The 27,072-nt window shown below is 36.3% G+C and overlaps 1 protein-coding gene across 1 annotated transcript in view; it reads right to left on the bottom strand.

The window, feature by feature from the left end:
- The window catches only part of PLXDC2 (plexin domain containing 2), a 248,006-nt gene that overhangs the window by 109,949 nt on the left and 110,985 nt on the right, over positions 1-27,072 (bottom strand). The window contains exons 2-4 of the mRNA XM_021530357.3: positions 25,458-25,669; positions 4,130-4,276; positions 22-91 (exon numbers count right to left, since the gene is read on the bottom strand). Coding sequence (XP_021386032.2) covers positions 22-91; positions 4,130-4,276; positions 25,458-25,669 — 429 coding nt within the window. The remainder of the gene's footprint in view (positions 1-21; positions 92-4,129; positions 4,277-25,457; positions 25,670-27,072) is intronic.

Genomic DNA, 27,072 nt, shown 5'->3' with positions numbered 1-27,072 from the left:
TATTCAAAGTAAGCCACTTACCTCCAGTTGCCACAGTAATTTCACGTAGAAAATGTCCGTAAAACGGAAAATCAAAGGACAGATTCACTCTCTGAAAGGAATAACAGCAGAAAATAAAATCAATATTGAGCAGAACACTAAAAGAAAAAAGGACGAACAGTCATCTACTTCAAATATCTCTTTCATTGCCTTTTATTTTTCACTGGAGCCTTGCTATTCTTAATTTGGAATTGCCAATAGCTGACTGGAAAGAATTCTGAGGAGCACTTAAACACCTAAAGCAGTGGATCTTTATAACAGAAAACTTCAGAAAAGAAAATACACTAACAGATGTTGTAACTCAATCACAAGAATAAAATTAATAAAAGATTTGTAGAAGTTTCTCCTTAAAAAAACTGTTGCTTTAACCTCTTTCATAAAAGGACCCATCAATATAAAAAACCTTAGCAATAGCTATGTTTTACAGGACGTTTGCTATTTTGGCTGCTTGCTTTCTGCTGCTCTGCCACACAAGCCTTCAGATTCAAGTGCTGTCCCTGACATCCTGCTGCTGCCTGGGAGTTTATCCGATGAAGGCTTGTCACTGCAAGGCAATTCCTCCATCAAACCCATCTGACACCATTCCCTAAAACCCTCTATATTGTCAGCTAGGAGATGGAATGCTGTATAAAGAAATATTCAACAGAAGCAACAACAAACTCTACTTAAACGACTTATTTAAAAATAAAATAAATTGTTGTGGCCACTCATAATTATCACCTTGTGTGTTACCTGGTTAAACTCTGAATAAATTAGTGCTTGTGACAGAAAGGAGTGCTGAAAGCTCAGCAAGATCTTTTCACTGTTTAAATATAATATCCCATGAAAAACACATCTCTTCCACAATGGTACAAACAGTAAATATGAAATGAGCATGCAGTCTATTATTACTTCTTTTGGAGGATTTACTACAGTAAAAACTGGTGTGAGGATGAGTTGGTGACCGTCCCTCAACTGTAACTTCTGATGACTCTGCTTAAGAAAGGGCAACAGCCCACACATTTTAATAAAGTGGAGGGGGAGTGAAGAAGAAAAGTACTCTTATGTCTTTATTTTCTCTCTCATTATTTCTGACCTGTGTTTATTATTTTCAGATTATATCTGAGTACTTCTTTTCTCAGGAAGAATTATATTTACATCGACCAGAAATGTTTAAATAATTATTTAGCATGAAATTAGCAGTTGAAGACTTATGTTAACTTTAAGTATTTGGAAAGGGATGGAAAGATTTTATTTCCATTTAAGTGGAAGACAGAATTATGACAGGATTTATCAGCACATTTCTTGTTTGCTTTTAATTAGAATATAAAATCCATTTGCAATGTGTTAATTGGACTGAATAGGTTCTAATGACCTTTTCTGTATATACATAAATATGGATGTACAACTGAGCATTTCTAATGAAAAAATGGCATATGCAAAAGACAGCACATGAATTAACTCACACAAATATTCTTTTACCATGTTCTACAGCTTTCACTGCTGAAGTGTATGCTACATCTATGAATGCACTCCATTTAAATTATGTCCTTGCTCTAGTAAACATAATTTGAAGAACTCTATTGAAACTACCAATATTCTGACCAAACTTTCCCTCTTTCCTTTATAGACCATCCTCCATTTTACCTATTTACTTTAACTTTCTGAATCATAATAAACATTGAACTACTTCAGAGGAAAACTGTGCCCCCTTATCTGTCTTCTAAAAGGCTATAATATGGCCATTACTACAAAGATGTTTGCAACAAAAACTTCATCCCATTCCCACTCAAGCCTGATACAGATCTCCCATTGATTTAAGTCAAACTATGATACCTGTTAAATTCTGACAATATAAAAATGTTTAACATAGCAAATTTTTTAGCACAATACTGTAATAACCAACATGATTTAAGTATTATTTGGAAACACAATATTCTAACATCCACTAAAATTTGCTTTTATTTTAAGGCTAGAAAGCATACATAATTTTAAAGAAAAAATATCAGAATTTTCAATTCACTGAAATAAAAATGTTCTCTCCATGCATAAATAATTTAATGGACTGGAAGAAATGGGAGTTGAGTATCCAAGTATGACATATCCTATATTTTAGTTCAATGTTTGAGTAATCAACTCTTAGATATCTAACTTAAACACACTGAATACAAAAGCCACCTCTAAAATTTTATTGTATAGTTAAGAAGATGGTGGCAATATATTAAAAAATACCCTTACTACTAGAGTTATAAATCCTGTAGTTAGACATTTTAATTGTTCTGTTAATATATGTTTGCTACTTTCTACAAACAATTACTAAACTGTTTAAAAAATCAAACCATCTCGTGGATCTTCTCCAGGATTCTCTCCATTCCTTATGACTTTTCTTGTAGAAGCAAAACAAACTGACAGCTTCTGGGAAGTCTCAGGATTATTTACTTCCAAATGAAGGAAAACACACAAATTGGGTGTGAAATTGTTGCATTCAAAGAATCCCTGACATCATAAATTAATTCCTTAATATAAAACATGTGATAATTTAACTCCTGGTTCTATCATCAAATTGGAGAATAATGTTTAGAAAAACATCATGTAAATCATTTGAGTCTCAGCAAGATGTGCAAAATGGCCTTTTAAAAAGAGTAATCACAAAGTTTATGGGAGAGAAGGTAAGAGATTGCTGCTGAGGTATGTATGATCTCAAAATATATATTACTCTGCAGTTGTACAGTTATAAAGATCACATCTCTCTGTTAAACCTTTGTTGTGTAGTACATATGGATGTTGTTTACTTGGACACACACATATGAAAAATCAATTATAGATGAAAAAAATAAGGCATAAAACCTTACAGGATGACTCTCTGGTACTTTTTAATCCTTTGGGGGGACAGAAAACAGATCTGAAAAAGGGGTCTTTAAAACTCTATGTAGATGTGGCTGCAGCCACTCAAGTTCATAGTCCAAGATATTTGGGTAAGCATGAAAAGAGATGGATATCAGTGCGCTAAACAGGGACCAGAGCTTTCTCTGCTGCAGCTGGAAGAAAGGCAGAGGGGGCACCTGACATTCAGAAGAAAGGTCCTAAACCACTTGCTTTGGGGAGAAAACAGTTGAAGTCCTCAAGTTTCATTTGCCATGTTTAATGGTCCCCTACACTGATCCCACACCAGACCAAAAATATAGCCTTGTTCTAGGCTCTAGTTTAACAACCCCAACAAAATGTCCCCCTTGGGATGGTCATTTTGGCTGCATACTCTCAGAGATCCAGTTGGAAACAAAAGTGCTTACAACAAAGACATGTAAGGGTATAATCTTTACTAATCATTAAACATGGGTTAAAATTTTTGATTTATTTATTAGCTTTTCTTTCAGCATATTTCCATTCTTTCCCTCAACACAGAGCACAAGGATCCCACATAAAGCAGACAAGACAGACAGAGGTCTTCACTTTTAGGTACCCTTGAGGTTCTTTGTTTCTCATTAGAATCAAACTTTCTTAAGAAAATAGCTGATATGCTGCTTCACTAAGTCTATCCCAAAGATCTATAACTGTCGTAACCCCCTGCATTTGCATTATCCCTGAGTGCCTACACATTTTTAACTATGAAGGATATATTTTTTGAATTGGACTCTCTGCCAGTTACGTGTGCTGGATTTATCATCGCACTCTGCTTTCTATATTCTGACTAAAATACCACAGTATTTCTTTCTGCTGCTTCTTGCATTCCTCTGAGCAGTCACCTTCCTTGTGCCAGGGAGAAAATAAATTAACTAAGGAAAAGATGAATTAAACTTGTGTTTTCTCTCAGCTTTAAAACTGTTAAACACATCTGCATCTTTAAAAACTGTACAACTTTTAAGGTGTTCACTTAGGAACAGAGGAAAATTTTAAATGTATGTTTAAAGGCATCTCTGAAGAACTGTTACAAAAGGTTCAAAAAGTTCAAGGAATCATTTGACAACAGTAGTGTAAAGACTTCCACAGCTTTACTAGAATTCAAATATATAGCTCTATGAACAATAGCCATGGTACCTAGTAATACTGCTGTGTGGGTCTCTGGGGAAAAATATCCATGATCGTCAAAGGAAAAAAAGATAAAATAACTTACTGCAGCTTGACGATGGGTATTGGAAAGGATCCCATGAATCTTTACTTTGTCCTTCTCCATTTGGTCTATATTGACCCACAAATCCCGGCTGGTAGAATCATAGGGGCCATATGTCCTTGATGTATAATAATTATGATCTGTATCCTCCTAAAAAAGGGAAAAAATAAAAACAGATTATAATGGAAGATGCACCTTAGTTTTATATAAAAGTCGCCCTTGAAATACTGAGTCCTATTGCTCCTCAAAGAAACTCAGCAATCAAGGAAAAAGAGTAAGAATTGTAAATACGTTGCAGAGATAGCTCTGCTCCAAACCACTAGCAGTTGACAAGGCAGTTACCTCATGAAATCATCTTATATTATGATTATAATATTCACTATCCCAAGTACCAATCATAAAGGTTGTGTAACAACCATATCAGTGAAATCTATGGCAAAATGTCTGATGTCTTTTGAGGCAAGATGGACAGTTCCTGTAACAATGACCACACTCTATGAAACCATGAGAACTATTCACGGATAACACCTTAAAAAAAAATGTAGTTCTTAACAGTTGTGAACATAATTTACTATTTAAGAACATCCAAAACATTCCTAATAGCTGTAGGCTTACAATGCTATGTTATTTTAAATCTCCAAAAGTCTACTGTAGTTTACTGTAGATTTGCCTCTCCAAGACAGACAAATAACACACATTTGTGGAAGAAATCTTCCTAATTCTCATGGTTTTAAAAAATACAGTAGTTGCTGTCATAGTCCCATCACAGGAAATTTTTGTTAAGGTCTCTACCTTCCTAAGACAGAAAAAAAGAAAAAAAAAGTTCGTGGTTTGAGGCAAGAAATGAAACTCGTCTCAGATTCTCAGTCTTCCTTTACTCAAACCAAGCTTTTGCAACCACAAAATATTTAAATCGACAGCATTGCCAGCTTTCTGCTGAATAGCTACAAGTAATTCTATAAAAGTAGTACATGCTAGTATTTCTTAGTTCCTTCCTCACTTCCTCCCCTTCTATGATAAAGTAAAAAATCCCCAAAGCCTCGATGATAGAGTTTGAAAATTAAAATAGACTCAGAAAATAAAAGGTACAATAGAAAATTGAAGAGGAGGATTCACAATTTGGAATTACCCTGGTGATGAAGACATTCCCCTCCTGCTGTACCTCCTGTATCCAGTCAGCCACATGGGAGTACCCTCAATTCAGGCTTTGCTGCCATGCAGACCTGACATTCCCTCCCCAAAACCCCATATCATTACATATCACATTCCTATTGATATGATCATGAGCTGGAGACACACATGGCAAGGACTTATATTCTAATGACATCATTCATGTCCTAGATAAAACATATTGACCATAAATCCTGTTTCAGCAGGATTTGACCCTACATTAACATCATTACTGATGCATCTTATTTTAGCTGTTGCAGATGTAATCAGGTTATTTTCTCCTTGAAAATTTCTGTGTCTTCTGCTGTACTTTGCATGCCAGGATGTACTTTATATGCCCAGTAAATCTCAGTAACAATTCTGGAGCAACTTCTAACAGCTCCACTAGCTCTAGGTTAGTCACACAAGTAAACATAATTAAAACTATACTGTCAGAAAGATGACAAAAGCCAGACACCTTACCAAATTCTGTCCTTCTTTAGTGGTCAACAGAAGCAGTTATTGCTGTCATGTATACAATAGAGGTACTGTAAATAAAAAGGTTTTGAAAACAAATATATATATTCCCAGTTCAATTTATCATCCTGAAAAAAAAATTATTAGGGAATAATGGTCATATTTAAGGCATACAAAATCTCAAGGAAAGAGCTCCAGAGACAAATATAAAACAATGACAAAAACAGCTGGTTTCAGATAAGCATGCAATATTTAAATTATAGCCAAAACTGTGCAAGGATTTTTGCATTTCAGTTTTTATTTTAATAGCTAATAAAGCTACCCCAGTTAATTTCTAGTACCTAGGCCCCCACCTCCACAACTAGAAGGCTCTAGCACTGAGACTAGTTGGTAGATCTATAAGACTTTTTAAAATGGTATCTTGACCCACACCTAAAGCAGATTCATTATACAGATTGTAAATCAAACACTTAAATGATAGCCTTCAGGTCAAGATTTTGGTGCTGTGTGAGGAATTGTTCATGTCTAACAAATTTTGTGTATAAAAAGTCTTGTTTATTATTTTAATCCAGGTTAAATAACCTTAGATTATTTATCTGTTCTGGAAGGAAACAAACTTGATTCTATGTGAATGATAGAAGGAAGACAGAATTCCTCTTCATAGCTTTCGTGCAGGTGTATTTTATGAATATACTATTAGTTATTTCTCTCTCACATCCTAATTTTTCTTAATCCCATCTGTCAATTTACAATCTGAAACAAAAAAGCACATGCAGCTAACTACTGAAATTGATGTGAGCAGCTTGGGAACTCCAAATAAGGTTAAGATCCAAGCTTCTGTTCCAAGCCACTGCTTTCATAGTTCCTAAATTGCATTACCATGGAAATGAAAATCTTGGAATCTTTAATAAATATGATTTTATTGGTATCATTAGATACCTATGACTTTTCATTCTGTCAAACCTGTTTATATTCTTTGGCTGATTGCACCTGCTTCATAATACATTCCATTCCCTACAGGTAGCTACTATATAAGAAGATGGAAAAATGTTTAAGAATTTTACTGAATTTTCATGTAAACTACTCAATGAGGAAAATAATTTTATCAGTTAGATGAGATAGATTTAGAGTTTTACTGGTAGTTAGAATTATATAAAGATACAATTATGAAGGGAAACAAACTTTTCAGTATCTATAGGTGATATAGAAAAAGGAAAGCAGATTCAAGAAAGGTTTTCTTTCTTTTTCAGGTACTTGGAGGATATGAGCATTATCTCCCACTGGATCTCTAGATGTGCAATTCTGTCCAAATTCTGTTTGTATATGAAGTACATAGTATCTTTCTTCTACGGAACAGTACAGCATTAAAGCAATGGATTTTCCCAGATAGTCTTTGCACCAGCTATGAGGATTACTGTTGGCAACCTTTGTGACTATAAAGGGAATATTTATGATAACATCTCTCATAACACTTTTCTTTTGGGGAAATGAGTTATTCTTAACCTCAGGCAATACTTAATGCTGAGTTGCCATCTTATTTTTGATTGTAGAAATTAATTTCTTAGCTTTCTCAAGGGCTGTGCGAGGGGGGGAAAGTCAGTATTGTCTGTTGACACTTTGAATATATTCCCATACTTCTCCAAATACAACTGAATTTTTCAGGAAAGTTGAATACATGCACTACTCATAAAAGCTCAGCACAACTGAAGATTAAACCTTCTTTAAATACTTGGTGTTCAGTATTTGTCAAAGACGTAACATCCATTCCATACGTCACATATACAGATAATCCCAAATACAGTCCAAATGTCACATACTCATTTCATCAGTAACTGCTGTCCCTTTACAAATTAAGGCTTCCAATGTCTGATGTGATCTTTCACAATCAAGTAACATAAAGTAACTATATGTGAGATTTAAAAGTAAAAACTACATTATGCCTCCGGCATTAGTTCAAATTATTATCTGGGATTATGGCCAAAGATAGACATGAAAATAGTACCAAAACAAACATGAAACAATAAAGCTTCCTCTCAACATGTCCTGGGTTGCAAGATGTGGCCAGGGGTGTGTATTCTATTCCCATCTGAGGTGGGGCAGTTATCTTCTGTTAATTGGGACGTTTTCTTTATCTCTTCCACAACCAATCCTCCCTCTGGGAAATATCTTCTGTTAATGGGCCACCGAATCTCACCACATGACTGATAAAATTACATCATCCCATTCGGAGAAGCTCCACCCAGAGGGAGGAGCCAAGCATTCCTACTTGTATGTAATCTAAGATTCAGAACACCACAACAGCCTTTTCCCACTGGATTCCAACAGGAACAGCTTTCTTTTCCACTGGGTTCCCACAGGAAGACCAGGCCCATCTAGACCACCACTGGACCTTCAGATGAAACCTACACCCTTCTACAGGATCCCTGCTCCAACAGAACCACACCTGGCACTGCAGGAGGGCTGCAGCCACCATTTAAAGGGACTGCTGCCACCACCCTGACCCACAGGGTGCCAGGTCATGTTCTGACTCTGTGAGTGTTGTTCTGTATTACTGCATTTTTATTTTTATTTATTTATTTTTATTTATTTTTATTTTTATTTTTATTTTTATTTTTATTTTTATTTTTATTTTTATTTTTATTTTCTTTCCTAATAAAGAACTGTTACTCCTGCTCCCATATCTTTGCCTGAAAGCTCCTTAATTTCAAAATTATAACAATTCAGAGGGAGAGGATTTACGTTTTCCATTTCAAGGGAGGCTCCTGCCTTCCTTAGCAGACACCTGTCTTTGCAAAATATGACACTATGAAGACACCATGATTCTTTGGTGATACAATCACATAAATAAACATGTGACGTTTTAGGTTTAATTATTTTCCTGTCACATTTTTTCTTTAACAGAAATTGGAAAGTAATATAAATCTCTAGGAGACAGAGGATATTACCAAACAAGATTCAGGAGTAAGAGCTGCTGTTGAATCCATCTGCATGAATATTTAGTTTTTAAATACTGGATTCAATTCAATCCAAACTACAGACATTACTGAACAAGAAGTCCTGCCATCTCTCAAGCTCTCCCTGTGTAAAGCTGTAATTGAAGAAAACTAATAACTTCAACCAGAGAAAAAGCAACTGGCACACCCAGGAATGAGCTCTACTGTTGTAGAAAAAGTCTTGCTTTCTCTGAGAAAGGAAAGAAAGACATCCACAAAGCAAATTATTATGGATCAGCCAACCAGATGGCCATTACATTTCAGAAGATTGTTTTGGCTGCCTTGTCCCAGTACTGGAGCATTGTTTGTGTCAATATCAATGAAAAATCAATTGATTGATCAATCAATCCATCAATCGTCCCATCCAAGGATCCTCATCATCAGATCTTCCTTATCAAGTGTCATGAGTTATTGCCAGATGCAATAGAAGAAAGGAAGACTGCATATAATTTAATAACGGTTGTCCCTTTAAATATGTTACTTATTGAAATTGCATTTCCAGCTTCAATTGAGATGACAACATAATGTAAAAACTCTGAAGCCCTCAAAGATAATGGTGGTAGACTTTATAGATACTTAGTTTTATCACTGTGAATGTCAGGTCTGGTATCAGATTTTTAGCAAAATACATTAATAAATTGCTCAGATATTGCCAAATTCACAGACCAGTTTATTTTTAAATTAAGTGAAATTTCTGTTAGTATCTGCCCCAAAAATTAGTTCCAAGAAAATTTCTTACCGATTACTAATTTCAGAATCATTACTTCTGAACACAAACATTTCTAGATTAATACCATATGAAATTAATCAGAGATTTGTGTTTTCTTTAAGGTGCATTTGTAGACTAAAATGAAAACACCAAAAGAAGAAAACATGCAATTATGTGTTTTAAAACAGACTACTTTTCAGCAAAAAAGCAAAGATATCAATACTTCTTTGGATAGTAAAAGGATATAAGGAAATAGGCTAGCAAGTAGAATTATTTCCCTAAGGAATAAAGTGGTTCTGGAAATCCTAAAAACACCCTTTCTATTTAAATAAGACAACAACAATGTGCCCCTGCACACATACAGCCAAAACAGCTTCCTCAAAGCTACTTGTACTTTTACCCAGTCATATGTAATGCTGGCTACTCTCTTATGGTATCTCTGCCTATCACATCAGTAAAATACAGCCAAAAGTGACTTCTGAATAGTTTCAGACTTTTGCTAGAAAATTGCTTTTAGATTTCTGAGCACTATTAATCCCCACTAGCTAAAAGCAGCCCAAGGGGGAGAACAGAGGTGACAGCTTGGATAGGACTTGAGCTAGCTCTGCATTGCAGGTGATGGAAAGCCTCTTCTCAACAGCACGTTTCTGGGCCCTGAGAAAGGGCAAGAGAGATGCATGGTCACACTTTGCATTACCTGGGCAGGAGAAGCATGTGTGTATGGTGTTGCAACTGATTTTTCTCATTTATTCACATTTTCTTTAGGCAGACACTGACTTAGACAGGGGCAGGTGGCAAGGACACATGGAGAATATCTCTAGTATAATAGCCATTAGCACAGAAGATGAGACAGTACAGGAGAGGATCACCTATCCTGAGATGGGGTCCTAGTGGGAAGATTAAGGCCAGGGGAAATGGGGATAGAGACGCTATGCATGCTGCTGCCAAAGAGCTCATTCTAACAGAATACTGTAATTACAATCACAATATAGCAATGCTATGATTTACAGGTTTATAGGATCTGATAATCGAAGAACCTTAAGGAATATTTAACTTGAACTGGCCTCTCAAAACATGAAAGCTCTAATTTACATGTGGATTACAACACGTACATAATCTTACAGAGGATATATATATGGGGCTGCTGATTAGAAAGCTTGATTGTTCTGAGATGCTCAGAATTATCAATTTCATAAGCATTTTGCATCAAGGATAAACTCTCTGCTGTTCAATTTCTAACAAAATTCTTTGTTCTGTACAAATCTATTGAGCAAACGTAATTTAGAGAAGTGCTTTCTCAGTGACTTGCTGCTTTCATAGTGACAAAGCTGCAATCTGCTGAGTTTTCTACTGGGTTTTTTTTTTTTTTTTTTTGCAATGTCTGACATAGCACAAACCAAGGGAATATAGATATATATTGCCCAATATTATATATTGCCCATATATATATTACCCAATATGGGCATAGCATACATAGTTGACATCAACCACCAGCTTGTGAATATGGCTGTTGATGACAAAAACCCTAGCAAAATCCATTTTGAACAGCTAATATAATGACTAATGAATGATAGGAAGCCAAACTAATGGAAGAGGAGTGCTTTGGTATTAAACATGTCATCTCACACTATATACTCTAAGAAGCTACAGGACTACTCTGCAGAGTCCTGAAAGCCTATTTTGTGTGTGTGCAGTAGTCCTCACACTCAGGTTTTCATTAGGACCAGTATGGAAGTCACTTTACCCAGAATCTCAAAGATTTACATCCAGAGGTTGTTATGGTAAACATTAAATACTGTCATCAGCTGGGATGAAACAAAGGATTTATCTCACATCTCTGTCCCCCATGCAGACACAAGGCTTTATGCAGAACTGTAAAAACTTAAGATCCCAGGTTTTAAACTGCACTTATCTGAGCTCCTGACAGCACCTATAATGGAGAGTCACACATGCTGACAGACATTCTGCAAGAGAAGGATGCTATAAAACTGTTATTAATCCAAAAAGCCATTTAGTCTTTGCAGCTTAGTGAAAAGTCAGTGTGGAGTCACTGCCTTTTCCATGATATTCAGCTGCTTTTGAAAGGAAGCTTCTCTCTTGGGGACTGCTATAAAACTGTCAGCCTATTTAGGGGTCATTACAGCAGGCTTATAAAGCCCTTTGGACTGTCTTATCATATGAGACAAGCTTCAAAAGAGCAAAAATCTCTGCAATGCCTTACTTAAGAAAGGAGAAAAGCCAAATCACCAGTCACTCAAAACCCAATTAGGGAAATATTTATTATGCAGTTTTGTTCCTGATTTGCTGGAGCAGAAGTCTGAGAAATGACATTCTGAAAATGCATCTTTATTAACTGCTCAACATAGCATCCTCTCCACTAAAAGAAAATTAGAAGAACGATTTCAATACAGTGCCCAAAAGTGTCTAGCAGAAATTTTATTTTGGTGTAATTATGACACAGGTTTTAGCATTTATATTCTCATTTTTAGACTGAAGGGTTCATGAAACTGAAACTGCAAAAATGACTTTTTGTAAACATGAAAACCTATCTGCCAGGTCTAGACTACATAGCATTAGTGGTTATGGCACCGCATCTGTTACCAGCTGGATTCTTGGGGGCTTATAACACCAGATAATACCATAAATAACTACATTTTTGTCACATTAGCTTTTAAAGATTTAGTATTTAAGTCTTTTAAAGATCCACTTCCTGTGTGGAGTATTACTGTGTTTTTGAGCATATGTACTTTGACCTACTTACAGCCACACTTGGGCAATTTTTTTCCTCCCCCTAAATATATAAGTTCAGTTTAGTATTATATACCCTCTTCTCTTTTTCCGTTCAGGTATTAGAGCAACTTTAAACTCTCTGTAGCCTTTGTATTACTCCACTATACATTCAAATGCAAGGAGATGCAAGTCATCCTTAGTTCTTGTTCTTTGGCACTTCTCTATTGGAAGAGGTGCAAGGAAAACAGCAACCAAGACCCAACCAGGAGACCTGAGGCCTCAAAAGAGGAGGGGAAATGACAAATATATATTGGTATGCAAAGTGTTACAGATATGAAGCATCAAGTTGGTATTAGCAGGTATAGTTTGTAGTTAATCAGGGCTTTCCAGCAGGAAGCTGCCTCCATGCTCACTGGTATGAGATGCCACTCCTGAGCTGTTGATATTGTGTTTCAGGGATCCATCAGGGTTTTGAGCCAAAATTGCAGGACAATCAGTTATACGAACACATATGATCAATACAAAGTTGATACAGACCGGAGCATGGGTTAAATGCAGCAGCATTTTACCTGTAGGGATAAAACTTATTCTGAAGCTTTTAAAGGTGTCCCACATACACCTCACTCAGCACAAGTCTTTGCCAAAGTCATGCTGTTCAGTCTAGCTGTGTGCTGGTGACCTTATAGCCAGACCATGCCCATCAGAGAACCTGGGCAGCAGAGGACAAACGGTGTCATCATGGCTTCCCTGGGGTGCACTGGTTTTAAACAGATTGCAAACAAACTGGTAATTTATCTAGCCACAGAACTTTCTAGTTTAGCTCTCATGTACAACACACATAAAGCTTTAGTAACTAAAACATGGGACTGGCTGAAATCTGCAATCAATACGCAAAATTCCAAAATCATTGTTCATGGCTTACAGAGAAGGACCATGATTATGAATGTGGTTAGCAGTTTCTATTAGTCTTTTGTTTGGAAAAAGTATGCTTTTTGCCTTATTCACATGTCTTTCTGCATACATCTGTAAGAGTATTTCAGTCTGGATTCTATACACAAGAATATTGAAAAAAATGCTATGTACAGTTTTACCAAACTGTTATCACCACCACATTTCTTAAGGACTTGTCACAAAAATGCTTCTTTATCAGATCTTCCAGTCACGCTCAATAAAATAAATAAATCCCTTGAGAACTCTTGTGCCACAACTCTAAGGCATCATATTTAATTGAGATGCTTGATGAGTTACATGTTGTCTAGACAGGCGTGTCCAAGTTGCTGCCTTTGCCTGACATCAGGCTCCAAACAGGATTTCTGCAGAATCTGCACTGTTTTTTTTAAGAGGAATACTCTGTGCACCTCACAATTACCCAGACAAGATCAGGATGCTAAATAATATTTTCCCTCTGCTGTCTCTGAAAAGTACTCCATTCAAGTTAACCTAGAGTGCTGTTGAACCAATATACTCAAATATTTCAAAATTATACAAACACATTGTTTTGGTTTTGACATTATTTTTTCTTGTGTCTAAATCTATATTGCTCTTCCAGAGTAGATTGCTCCAAAGTGGAATGTTGCATAAACTTGTATTTCCTTTTTTGTCTTTCATCTAAATACAGGACACTAAGAACATAAGTCACAAGGCACTACAGAATTACTTTTGATTTGGAGGGTGTCTTTTGACAATTTAAAGCAATGGAAGGGAGTAAAAATATCTAAGCACTAAAAACCAGTGAAAGATGAAGGCATGAGATTTTACTTGTGTTTCAAATCAATCTTTTTTTTACTGGTGTGGGGTTGGTGGCATGGCAAGTAAGATGGGGAAAGGGAAAAGAAAGAAGGACTCTCAACATTTTGACCTTGATAGAATTTATTGGTATATCTGTAAAAAAAAATAAATCTATATTTTCCCCCTTCAAACTTAGATAAAAGATAGGTAGATGAGCATTTTGTTATTTGGTGTGCAGGTTGGATATTTCATTGCAGCTGTCTACCTAAGAGCTGGGTTGTAAGCACTTGTTACCAGAACCACAGATCCATTAAATGCTGTCAGTGAAGATTTGCCAGCTCCTTCAGCTCCACTCTAAACAATCCAAATACACACTTTAACTGCATTGCCTGTAGTGACCACAGATGATTTTTAATTCCTAAGCACTGGAGGAACCCAGGGCCATCTGAAAATTGCAGACATGATTCAGGACCTGCAGCTGACCTTTATCCTACAGGAGTGGAAATGGACCATTCAGTATATCCACAGCCTAAAATAATATCGGACATCTATAGCTAGGCAGCTTTCACTTTAAATTTCCACCAACTTTGATCACAGAATAGTTTGTTTTGGAAGAAACTTACAGATCATCTTGTTCCAATTCCTCAGCCATGGGCAGGGATAGTTTCCACTAGACCAGGTTGCTCAGAGCCCATCCAGCCTGGCCTTAACATCTTCCTGGGATGAGTCATCCAAATTGCTTTGGACAACCTGTCCAAGTGCTTTACTATCCTCATGGCAGACATTTTTCCTAATATCTCATCTAGACTTACCTTCCTGAAGCCATTTCCCCTTTTCCTTCCACTACATGCCCTGGTAAAAACTTTCACACTCCTTGTCTATGACACATGAATCTATACTTAGGTTTCCAAGCGGAATAGCCGAATTTCACCTCCAATTTCAATACGGCTACAACTAAAAAAGAAAAACACTACCTGTACAGACTCCAGTGTCTTTTAGTAATCACAGCCACCTAATATTTTGTATAAGTTTAATGGTCATTATTGGAGCAGTAAACAGATGTACTACCCTTTACTGAATGTTTATATTAGAAACAAAACCTCAGCAGTATATTTAAGAAATTGCCTTGGTGATGGAATAATATGCTTGATATAAGAAAAATCAACATTATACACACTGCTAAATTGAATCAACATTCTATTTCCAGGTTTATTGAAAAAAAAAAATTCAGGAATGAATTGCTGTTTCTTTCAACTACATGCCAGTACTTTTGACTCAACAAAGAGTTGGGGGTTTGTTTTCTAGAAAAATAGGGACACTGGGGGCACTAGCTTATGACTATGGAATGAAGATGTTCCAAACATCTTCACCAAACTTGCTATAATCCACTGTGTCAGCAAACATAATATCCCTCCCCAGTTATGCCCTCAAAATGAACACCCACCAAGTTGCTAACCTCTGTAAGCCAGATCTAAGCAGCTGCACTTTTGAGCCAGACTATGTCTGTTCTAGCACTGAAAGACACTTTTCATACACCAGAAGAGAGCCATCCATCCTTTGCATGGAGCAGGAAGAACCTGAGAAACAGCTTGCTTTGTTATCTGTACTGGAGCAGAATACCTCTGAGAGATCTTGGCATTTTATCCCTCAAGACTGCTCCACCTAGATGAGATCAGACAGATAGGATTTGCATCTGCAGTTTCTCCCTCTTCCTACTTTTGTTGCTAAGGTTACAAAAAGAATGCTCAGAAAATGATGGAAATTGTGAAGAATTATGCAGCTTAACTACAAATGCAAGAAGCAAGCCTCCAATAGCCATGTCACATTTCTCTAACTTTTGTTAACTGTTGTGCCATGTTTGCTCTTCTTTTTTGGCTTTTTCCCTCCCATTATTCACATTGCAATTTGCTGCACACTCTCCAAGATCTTCTATTGCTAATGTTTTCCAGAAATAAGTATACTGTTTTTTTACCGATGGATGGTCTGTGAACACTTAGACATGCTGCGCATGAATGCATGCTGGTGTTATAGAAGAAAGAAAAAAACAAATAAATCCCTGGTATTTCCATTAGTTATTTCTGTTCTGTGTATGAAATAGTACAGCTCCTTGAAGAGTTTTATCAGCATTTTCTTCAGCCTTCAAAAACATTTAACATTTAACTGGCATTTTTGGAAAAACAAATGCACATTTTACAAATGGAACTTTCTTGACTCTGATTCCCCTCTTGATATGAATTTTGAGCATTGGCCCCATTTATTATGCTTTTTGCAAAATCTGTATAACTCATACAATCACAATGAGGATAGATCATTGACTTTGGCATAAATACTAAATTTACAGAGAGTCACAGGAAGTGTCTGACCAAATCTGAAACAATGGACCCATCTGTTTACATGCCATGTTGTTACTGTTTTGGGATAACAGATAATTGACTTTTCTATATTAAAGAAACATGAAAGATTTGGAGAGACACTGAGTAATCCATCAATGTCAGCAGAATTCCTACAGCTTTGAAAATCTATCCCTAAGGACTGGTACTATCCAAAACTGGAATTGTGTGGCTTAGCATGACAACTTTTTACTTACTTACACAAATTCCTCTGCACAAACAACTTGGTAATGTATTCACCCTCACTCCCTGCTCCAACCAACTATGCACAGTTTGCTGAGTGTTGTTAAATTAGGTAAGGCTGTTCACTTTGCATGGATAGAAATGAACATAATCTTCCACTTTTTGCATGACCAAATTAATGCAAGTCTCCTCTCTTGAGGACACTCCAGGTGAACATGGTGAAAAGTGTCAGAAAGGAGGTGTCTGGGAAAGAAGCATTTCCTTGAGACCTTCCTAGCCTTCACAGCCATACTAATATTCAGCTTCATAAGTTGAATCTATTTTCAGCAAACCCCTGCAAGCAAGTGCTGAGACACGTATGACTGAAATAATTAATTCAGAAAGTACAAGGTCTGTTGATTCTGCTCATAGCTCTTTTCAGTCATGAGTTCTGCCATTCTGGAATATGCTTTAGGAAGTTGGAGATGAAGGATATGGAAAAATAAAATATTATCATTAAGAAAATTCAAAGGCAGATGCCATTAAATTCTGAATTTCCTGTCTCCTTCCTTTCTATAAAGACTCATTTTTATCAATGTGTTAAATTAAATGCCTTATGTGCCAATGTAGGTAAGCATGGGGAGATGAACTCAAGATTACAATGGAGTTCTCTTATTTAGGAATGGGGAAGCTAGTTTGTAATTCCTTTAATTCCCCATCCTCTCCTCCCAGGCTTAAAGGAAACAGAGAATGAATCTTTCCTCCAGCTTTTTCCCTTTTCAGCTATACCCAAGTTATTAGCAGAACCATCACTTCTTGACTTTAGATTGAGAATATTGGAAATGCTGACAGGGTTATTGCTACAACAGTTTTTACAGAGTTGGCAATGCATTCAGTCCAGCTGAACATTGCAGCAACACCCAGTAAAAGTGTTAAGATGGCCTTGATGTAAGTAAGCAATCAGTATATTCAAAAGAAGATATGAGGTGTTTGCCTAGCTTACCATTTTGAAAGGGAAAGCCTGGAAAAAACCAAGACAGTGATATTTCAGTCTGCTAACTGGCTAGAAAGTATGACATCATTGGTAAAAAACTCAGCAGAAAAAAATGAGTAAATTAATGATTATTCCAGATTATGTTTCTAATTGCAAATCCACCTCCAAAGTAACAAGCTAATTTTCTAGAATAAACTCACAGAAATTGTGAATAAAAACACTTCAAAATAACAATAACAACCTTTGCAAAAAAAAAAAAAAAAATAAAATACAGCAAGAAAATTCTATACAACTTAGCCTTCAATTACTATATTGGCTATATATTTTAACACTAAATTTTAGCTCCCCTACAATAAAAATATGCTATCTACACATTCTGCTAAATGGAAAACAATGGTTTCAGTGCAGTGACACTATTTCAGCATATCCTAAGATCTTTCCTCCAATACATCCTTAATCTCCACTGTATCTTTCAAGCTCCCAAATATGAAAATAATAACATGATATTTAACTTAATCTAGTAAATGGCTACCAAAAATTGCACAAGGACAGCTGAACTCTCTTAAGTCAAACATCTTCACATGGTCCTCAGAACTGACTGGGAAAAAGATTTGGATTTGATGATCCTTGTGGGTCCCCTCCAACTCAGGGTATTCTACGATTCTGTCTGTGTGACACCCAGTAAACACTGGGGACCCAGAGCAAACAATGGAAATTCTCCATTTTCTCTAGGGTCCATTAATCTGCCCTTTAGAAACTCCCTTTTTGTTTAATAACCTGTGACAAATTCCTATTCTGAGACTTTGCCTCATTCTGTAAATTTTAACATCCACAACATTCAGTGCCAATAAGCTTCAGAAATTTTGCAGTTTCACAATGTGCAGTAGAAAGGAATCATACGAGACATTTGTTTAATGCCATTATGGAAACACCAGAGATGTGAACAGCACATATTCCAACAGAGACTTCTGGGCTTAAGTTGCAGTGGCTTAAAGGCTGCAAGACATCTGTGTTAGAGGTACAACTGACATGGCTCAAGGCAACATAAGATACAGCCTGAAATGACTGAAAATATAAAATGCCACCTTCAACTGTAAAACCATGTATTTTAGTCACAGTTGTTTTAGCCTTGGAAGTTCCAAGCCTAGACTAGGTAACTGAAATTTGATCAAAAATTGTGGAAAATATTTGTAGGCCTACAGGAAGAGCCCAAATTTTTCCTCCTTATCTTGAATGAATCAAACACCAGAAATCACACATACACCAAAAATCATGTGATGTAGTAATTATTAACTGTGAACAAGAAATAATTATACATCCCTAAAAGTGAAAATAAGAGTGAATATAACTTTTGTTATGATAACGATTTTGCAAGTAGATCTGAAAAGCTTCAGCCATGTAATTAAATCAATTAGAACATTTCTTGACTTAGAAATTTAAATTAAACTTTCCCTTATTTCAGTTAAGGGCTAAATATTATTTGAGCTAGACTATTCTAGCTCAAATTATTGTATTACTAATTATTCTAGACTATTATTAATTTAGTCTAGAGTCTGTTCCTAAAATAAAGCCACACAGAAAGTGGGTATCAAAAATAAAACTGACTGCTGCTTCAGGTTTTTAGTTATGTTTCCCCTCCAGACTTTTGTAAATACAAATTTTATAACAGAAGTATTATTCTTTTGCTCTCTAAAGAATCAGCCAATTCCTGTGACAAATTTCAGTTCTGAAAATCTTCATTCCTCCTCACTTATATGTTAAATGCTCCAAATGAAACCTAAAATCTGGTTAAACCTTTGTACTGAATCTGCATTAAAATGTGACTATGCACTAAGAAATTAATTCTGTCCTAGTGGTGGAGGGATCAATAGCATCCCTGATGAGAAACCAATACAGTATGGGGGTACACTGGAACAAACCATGACAGAATAAAGATGTAATAAAACATATAAAACCGCAACTCCACATTAAACTAAATGGCTATACAAGAAATCTTGCCCATGGAATCAACTTGTACTGTTGGGGACCACTGACAGCAGAAGGAAGATACAAACAGTATTTAAAATAAATATTTGAATTATGCATTTAAAAGGTAAGAAAGCAGGCAACTTTACACAGGCAATTAAAGGCTCTAAAAATTGCAAGTCAGACAACAGGTTTTAGAAGTAAAGGGGGACACTCTCTTAGCTTGGGATGAGGAAAAATAACAAAAGTACTCATTAGACTGTGATAATAAGGATTTTTTTCTTAAACACAGAATATGGTTGTCAATAACCTTGAGGGACCATGGTTTCAGAATACAGTGTTATTAACACTGCTCTTTTTAAGTGATTTAAATGCAACTGGCATTAAAGCATTGGGATGGGAAGAAAAAAAAAAATGAAAGCAGGAACAAAACAGAGGCAGGCTTGGCCAAACTGACAGCTCACTAGCAGACTATAATACTCTTTAGTTTTCAGGCTTCTCTTTCGCATGGACAAGTTTTTCTACTTTTAATACAGTGCATTAGAGAAGTAATCACAGAATTGGCTTATCATTTGTCCAGCTGAGGGAAATTTAATCTCAACCATTTATTTTCTTCCTTGTTCAGACTTGCAGTGGGGACACAGCAATGGGCATGCTGACACTGCTGTCAGTAGCTGAGAGTAATTGCTCTCAAATCCCAAGGGCTGTAAAACTCAATCCCTTCTGTTGTTTTTGCCAGTCAGAATCAGACATCTTCACATCCATGAGTGACTGGGACTGATAAGGGAGAAGCGCTCTTTTGGGCAGAAACTCTGGATGAGAATGCAAAATCCAGCAAAAGACTGTTTTTTATCAGTAGGAAATCCACAAGTGTTGTTTCAATAGGGGCAAGATGCTTTTCAGGGATAAACTGCAGGTGCTGCTAAAATTTACATTTCAAACATCTAGAGAAAGTAAAGAAAGGAGAAAAAAAACCCAAAGGGTTATTCAGTTGGCAACAAGTCTATTTTAGTTAAAAACAATGCACAGCAGGAGACATCAGTGATATCCAGAGGAATAAATGAATTACTTCAATACAGAAAAAAAAAATTGCACTGAGATAGCCTCAATTTTCTATGCTTGCAAGTAGTATGTTAGGTGGGGTGGGGAAAATAAGATACAGAGTTTGGTTTGATTTAGGATGTTGGTCTTTTCTCGGAACTGAATCTTCTGTCATACAGCAGCAGTCATTCATTCTGTTCTAAGACTTTATATGAAAAATTATGTTTTTCCTCACATTTTTGCTGGTGCAAGGCAATAAAACTTTACTGCACTCAGCTCATGCTTGACTATGATTTAATCTATTATTTTATTGCTGGATTTATTTTTGATATTTGAAGTTTGTGAAAGACTATTGTTTTGATGTAGTGTCTCTATACAGTGGCAACAAATTCGAAAGTAATTCACATGATCTAAAGTTATTCTGCAAAGTTTTTCACCTTCTGCTCATGCCAAAGCAAGCTATATATCAGACACTACTTCAGATCAATTTCTCTGTATTTTTCTTGCCAGTGTTTTACCCTGCACTGGTGTGACTGCAGTCACAAGGAAGGTACATCATAAAGAGACCAAAGCTATATGTACAGAGGGAGACTGTTCTGAATGGAGCTACACATAGCCTAAAACCATAGGAAATCACTTCAAAAATTATTCACATTTTAAGCTATGGAAAAATCATCATGCAACATTTGTGCAATGCACAATTGTATATTAATGCATTAGTTGTATTTTATTGAGTTATTAAGCCTTTTCCAGTGCTCAGTAGCCAGACCTGCATTCACAATTACTATGACAAAACAGGAATGCATTTGTGCATCCTTTAGTGGTGAATACTGGGGAACCAGAATCCACAGGAGATTAATTTCAGAGATCAGCTTGTTTCTCAGTAATGCAAAAAATGAACAGGCAGAAAGATATTCTCTGATATCCACCTTCATTATCTGTATGGCCACAGGCCTTTGGGGATTAACAGAACAAATGGCCACATCATCACCATGAATCTGAGTTTATTTTAATCATATTAATACTAATTACTTAATAAAAGTGAGTGATTATGGAGCATACTTTTATTTTACAAGAATATATAAAGAAACATAGTATATTTATCTTATTTTTCTCCTTGCTTGAAAGAAGACATGCCAAACTACACATATTCAGGAAAATGTATTTTCACGCTCACTGCTTTTACAAGGGCTTACAGTGTTTGCAGCAACAAATTCCACCTGACACGTTGCATTTCCTAAGCTCTATTTGCCATAAGTAAAATGTCCTGAGCACAATAAACAAAAGCAGTAGATTATACAACAAGCAAAAACCCAAAACAACCTTGACTCTCGAAACAGGAGAGAAGAACCTTAAGAAAGATGGGAGGGGAAAAAAAAAAAAAAAAAAAAAAAAAAAAAAAAAAAAAGCTAGGCTTGTAATCATGATATTGTGAAATCCCAGAAATTTGACAAACAAACTTTCTAGAAAGAAGAATTTTGATAGTCCCGAAGTTATTCCAGACAAAAGGCTTTCATGTTTGACTTTGTGACCCTTGAGAAGAAATATGGCTTAGCCATGGATGTCTTCAATGGAGACACTGAAACTCTAATTTGCCATGAAGCCAAGAAGACAACTCGTTGCAGTGCATCATCAGAACCCTTTATTTTGGGGCTGCCCCTTACAGTTGGTTTAGATGGCTGACAGCATATTGCTTTGCCTGACCAAGGCTATCTCCTTTGGGGGTTTCTCTCAGACTGTAACATTTGCACCCATCTGTATAAGATTTTACTCTTTTTATGTCACTATTTTATCCCTCTTCAGAGATTTCTCTCTCTAGCTATTTGATATAGTAGGAATGAAAACACAATAAGTCTCTTATAGAATATGACCCTCCTCTGCCTTTGAGCTCTAGAGGACCAACTGCAAATAAAGCAAATGGGACTAATCTCCATCCTTGGGAGGATTTTTGGATTTGCAACATTATAGCCTCTAATTGGCACACCATAATAATCCTTCTAAAGTAGGAGGAGTACTTTCAAGATAGTAGTACTGCTTTAAGAGTGTTATATATTAATTTTACTCTATAATTTACAGTTAACTCTCAGGGCTCCTATCTGGTGTGCAGCAAAAACTGTTAATGTCCTTTTCTTTTGGCAACATCCATCCTTGTGGGTTAGTGCCACCACAACATTCCTGTTCTCCAGCATCACAATGGGACCTGGAGGTCTTTTCTTCTTTCAAAGGCCCTGCTCTTTTCTGAAGCCTCAGCACATCAAATGGTTATAACCACTGCTTCTTCTAGCCTCTGCAATTTAGTTCAAAACAAGTTCAAGAGAACAACTTTACTTAAAAAAGGCACCTAATGCATATATCATTTTGTATGAGCCCTTTCCTGAATCACAATGCCAAACAAACGCAGAAGACAAAACAGAGACGTGAAGAGAGATACCCTGGTGGCTACACTGCTCCATTTTTTGGACCAGAGAGGCTGTGCTCTAAAGAGAATCTCACTATTATCATCTTTCCCGTGCATAGGAGGAGGTCCACTCTGACTACTGGAAAGGTGTGACAAATCAATCTACAATGCACTTGTGTGAAGAGCTTAAGAAGATCTGCACTTCATGCTTCCACTCAAGCTGATGTTAAAGTAACCTCTGAACCAGGGCTGATGGCTGAGCAGTGAAATTACAGAACAATTCCAGTAACTCCAATGGGGAAAAATTAATCAAAAATGTCATTATCTTAAAATAAATGTAAATCCAGTGGAACTAAGCTGTGCCCCCAGAGGTTTGATTTTATCATTTTTCAACTTATGACTTTATGGATTGATAACTCAAGGAATATTTAATGTTAAAGAGTGTCCAGATATTTCTGTCGACTACCTTTCCTTTTTCCCTTGGCTGTTTTGGTTTTTTGTGGGTTTTGTTTTATTTATGTGTTTTTGTTTTGGTTTTGTTGTTATTTTGGGGTTTTTGTTTTGTTTTGGTTTTTTTTGCAAAAAAAAAAAAAAAGATGGATAGAGGTGAGAGAGGGAGCAAGAGTTTAGGTTTATAAAGCTGGAGAGAAAGTAAACTCATCATTATAAAGAAGGACAGCAAATACTATCAAGTGAAAACATGTTCATCACTCTCAGTCTTCATATTAAAGAAGTCTACATGTGCATGGTAAGCCTACAAAACACTTCAGAGAAAACAGTATCTGTAAAGGAGAGATGTCATCATCCTGTAGCATCACTAAAGGTAAGTGGCAGCTAATACTTATTCTCTGGATTTTCTTTAGCAAGCACTGCAATGTGCACAGAGCTAGGATTTAAAATAATCAATAAGCTCTCCAGCACTGCTGATAAGCTGCCAAGCTGCAGAAGACTGCAACATATGGATTCTTCCTCTGTGGATTTCTGTTGTATACTCTACCTTCTCCATAAGGCCAGGCATCAAGGGGTTTTTGTGAGATGTCTGTGTGTTGGAGTGGGGATTTTCAATGGAATACGATAATGTGTAAAACCACAACTCCATTATCTTATTGTGCTGAAAAGACCTTAGAAAAAAAGAGGTTTGCAACAGAACACAAAACCTGAATTCAATAAACTTTTCAGGTTAAGATACTGTAAAGACATTAATCTGTCAGAAAATATGTTCCTGCAAAAATACCGTTCTGTGTATATCCATTTGCAAGCATTCCTTTTTTTTCCCAAGGCTTGCTATACATAAGTGTTAGAGAGGGACATGTGACCATTTTGCTTCATAGGAGCTTGGAACCCAACTGAATGGAAACACTGCATAGGGATCTACGGGGTAAGCCATGGAAAGATCAGCTACTAAAAGTTCCCTGTACCTGAGACAGCTCGCACTTCACCTGCTAAAATAACTAGAAGCAAGACTGATCTGTGTTGCAGCCCAAAATAATTGCTACAAGTGTGGACAGATTGGGATTACATGAGGCAAAAAGGAAGATAAAAATGAACATGAAACTCAAAACTACAGTTTACTAACCTGTGGCTTTTGTGTTAGTACCAGAGAAAATGTAATTAGTGCTGTGCAAACTGGGAACCTTAAAAACAACAAGCACAAAACACACCTCTCCGAAAGCACTATTTCTTTTGCTCATGCAGGAGAGATTCCATTGTCTCTACAGATGGGTTTTATATTGCATTGTGGTTTTTTATTGTGTAAGTAAGAACTCAAAATCTGAAATCTGTTCTTTTTTTTCCTCTGAGAGTGAGCTTCTTGGAACTGAAAAAACCCTAAGACTGTTGTTTTGGAAGCAGATTTTAATGACTGAAGATGTTAAGTGTAGTTTATTCCAAACTGTATTTTATTGAAAAACAGGATGTAGGTTCTATTAACAGCAAAATCACGGATTCAATACTTAAAAAACCACCACCACCACAACAACAAAAGCACCAAAGAAAACACGACAGAGAGTTATCTGGCAGCTAAACAAGAAATTAGAGGTTGAATGACACTATAAAACAGAGGGAGAATGTCCCAAGGCTTCACAAAGATGGATTCAATCCATCTTATTCTTTGGAAGACCAAAAATCAAATAGCATGCAATTTTTTTCAATCACCAACCTGAATTTTCTTCCAATTTCTCTAGGGTCTTCTCCCCTTTGTGCCTGGAGATCACTCCCCAGAAAGATCAGGAAAAGTCTTAAAAATTGAGGTGTTTACATCAACTTCAAAAAATAATTCAATTCAATTTTATTCTGTTTTAATGCTACTTAATTTTCCAGTTTTCCAGCAAAACATGGCTGCTAAAACATGGGACTTCCCTTAACTGTTTTTCAGCAAAAAAGCAAACATCCTCAAGAGGCTATCTTCCAAAGTCATGAAGGACAGGCTCCAGCCTCAGGACAAGAGAAAACTCCAGCTTCTATGTGCTGATAGGTTCACAAACAGCAGAGGTATTCCTCCCTTTAAGTGTTTGAATACCCTGAAGGAAATGTCCTAATGTTTTACTTACCCCCAGTGAAAGACAAGAAAATGAATTAGATGAAATCAATGCCTACCTCAATCTGTGTAGCATTGTCATGTCCCTCTTCAAGCAGCAGATCTGTGAAACCCCCTGGCTCCAAGGAATCCTGCCCCATGCTGGCTCTGTTGGTGTCGACTGATTTGAGGGACTCTGAGTGCCTTCTCCACCTGTGACTGCTTACAAAAGAATCCACCTCCACATTTTCCTCCACTCGAGGGAAGCTCTGAACAACTTCATAAAACACACCTGTGTGACAAGAAAGGAAAGGCAAAAGAAAGAAATGTTGTAAGTGAACAGAACACTGGTTTGCTAATCATAATTGAAAACATAAGAATTTTCTATAAAGGTTTTGTACACTTCGTAAAATAGCCATTTGTATCCCTGATAAAGATTTTTTGGCAATGTGTTTAAAAAACTATTTTACTTTTATAAAATTTAGGAATTTGGACTAGGTTTTGTAAACTCATCTTAACATCCTAACTATTTTAGTTTTCTGCTTGTTTTCTGTCTGGGAAAAGCTTTTCATGTAACATTTTTAACTTTAATACATGCTTACCCATAGCTGACACTTTTCAAAATAGAATAGGTCTAAAAAAATATTTTAATCACCTAAGAAAACAAATGTAGAAGAGACAGAGAAACTTTTGTACAGACTTAGGTTTTTCTATGATTTTATGTCGAAAGAGCTTGGAAGCCATGGTGAAAGGCAAATAAACATTATGAAAGATGTGAAATTCTCATAAACAGCTGTTCCAGTTCATAAATAAAGCTGTCCTGCTGTATACGTGATAAACATGAATGATGTGAGAAGTCTGCAGACACCCACTATATTTTCTGCAAGGGGTGAGCAGTTGGGTGGTGTGTTTAACATATTAGTTTTGGACATCTTCATGCTCATTTGCAACCGTTTCATGCTAGTAAAACTATCAGCACAACAAACCTATAAAACTATCAGCAGAAAAAACCATTAATCCTTCAGAAGTTTTCATTTTGCCCAATCCAAAACCCTATCAAAGTATTTTTCTGTTATTTATTTTTGTTAACACCATCAAGAGGGAGTGAAGAAAGTTTACATATTTTTCACTAAAACTCAAATACGCTTTTCATATTGTCTTTGTGTCGAAAAGGAGAAGTAGAGAGGTGCTCTGTGCTTTTGATGGGCCAGGAAGAAGGTGATTTGGTTCAAAAAACAGAAAAAAAAGACCTCTCAAAAGCAGTGGCAAAGTCTAGTCTATCTGAAGGATAGACCAATAAACAATTATGTGCAGAAGTAGTTCCACTGCTTTTTTTTTAACAGAATCTTCTGAACAAAAGATGGTACCACTTCCAAGGTGCTTAATAAGCAACACACATATTGTCAAAGTACAGAAGAGATGGACAAATATAAAATTAGCTATCAAAGGTATAAAGAAGTGAGGTTTTCCTGCATCACAGCAGGAAGAGATGTAGGAGCCATGGGTATAGAAAAGTCTGTTAGACATTGTTCTTGGCAGACCAGAAAGTCTTACAGTACAGAAACAATATCTAATACACTTTAGCCTCTATGTAGTTCCATTTTTCTATCAAACTCTCTCAAATCTACTAAACTTATTTCCTAAGTTATTTGATCAGTTTCAACCAAACTGAAATTATGTGAGACAAAGGTGCTT

The sequence above is a fragment of the Lonchura striata genome, chromosome 1 (genome assembly GCF_046129695.1).
Source record: "Lonchura striata isolate bLonStr1 chromosome 1, bLonStr1.mat, whole genome shotgun sequence".
In the NCBI taxonomy this organism is placed as follows: Eukaryota; Metazoa; Chordata; class Aves; order Passeriformes; family Estrildidae; genus Lonchura; species Lonchura striata.
The sequence above is the reverse complement of the archived record's forward strand: the minus strand, read 5'-3'. Positions and strand labels throughout refer to the sequence as shown.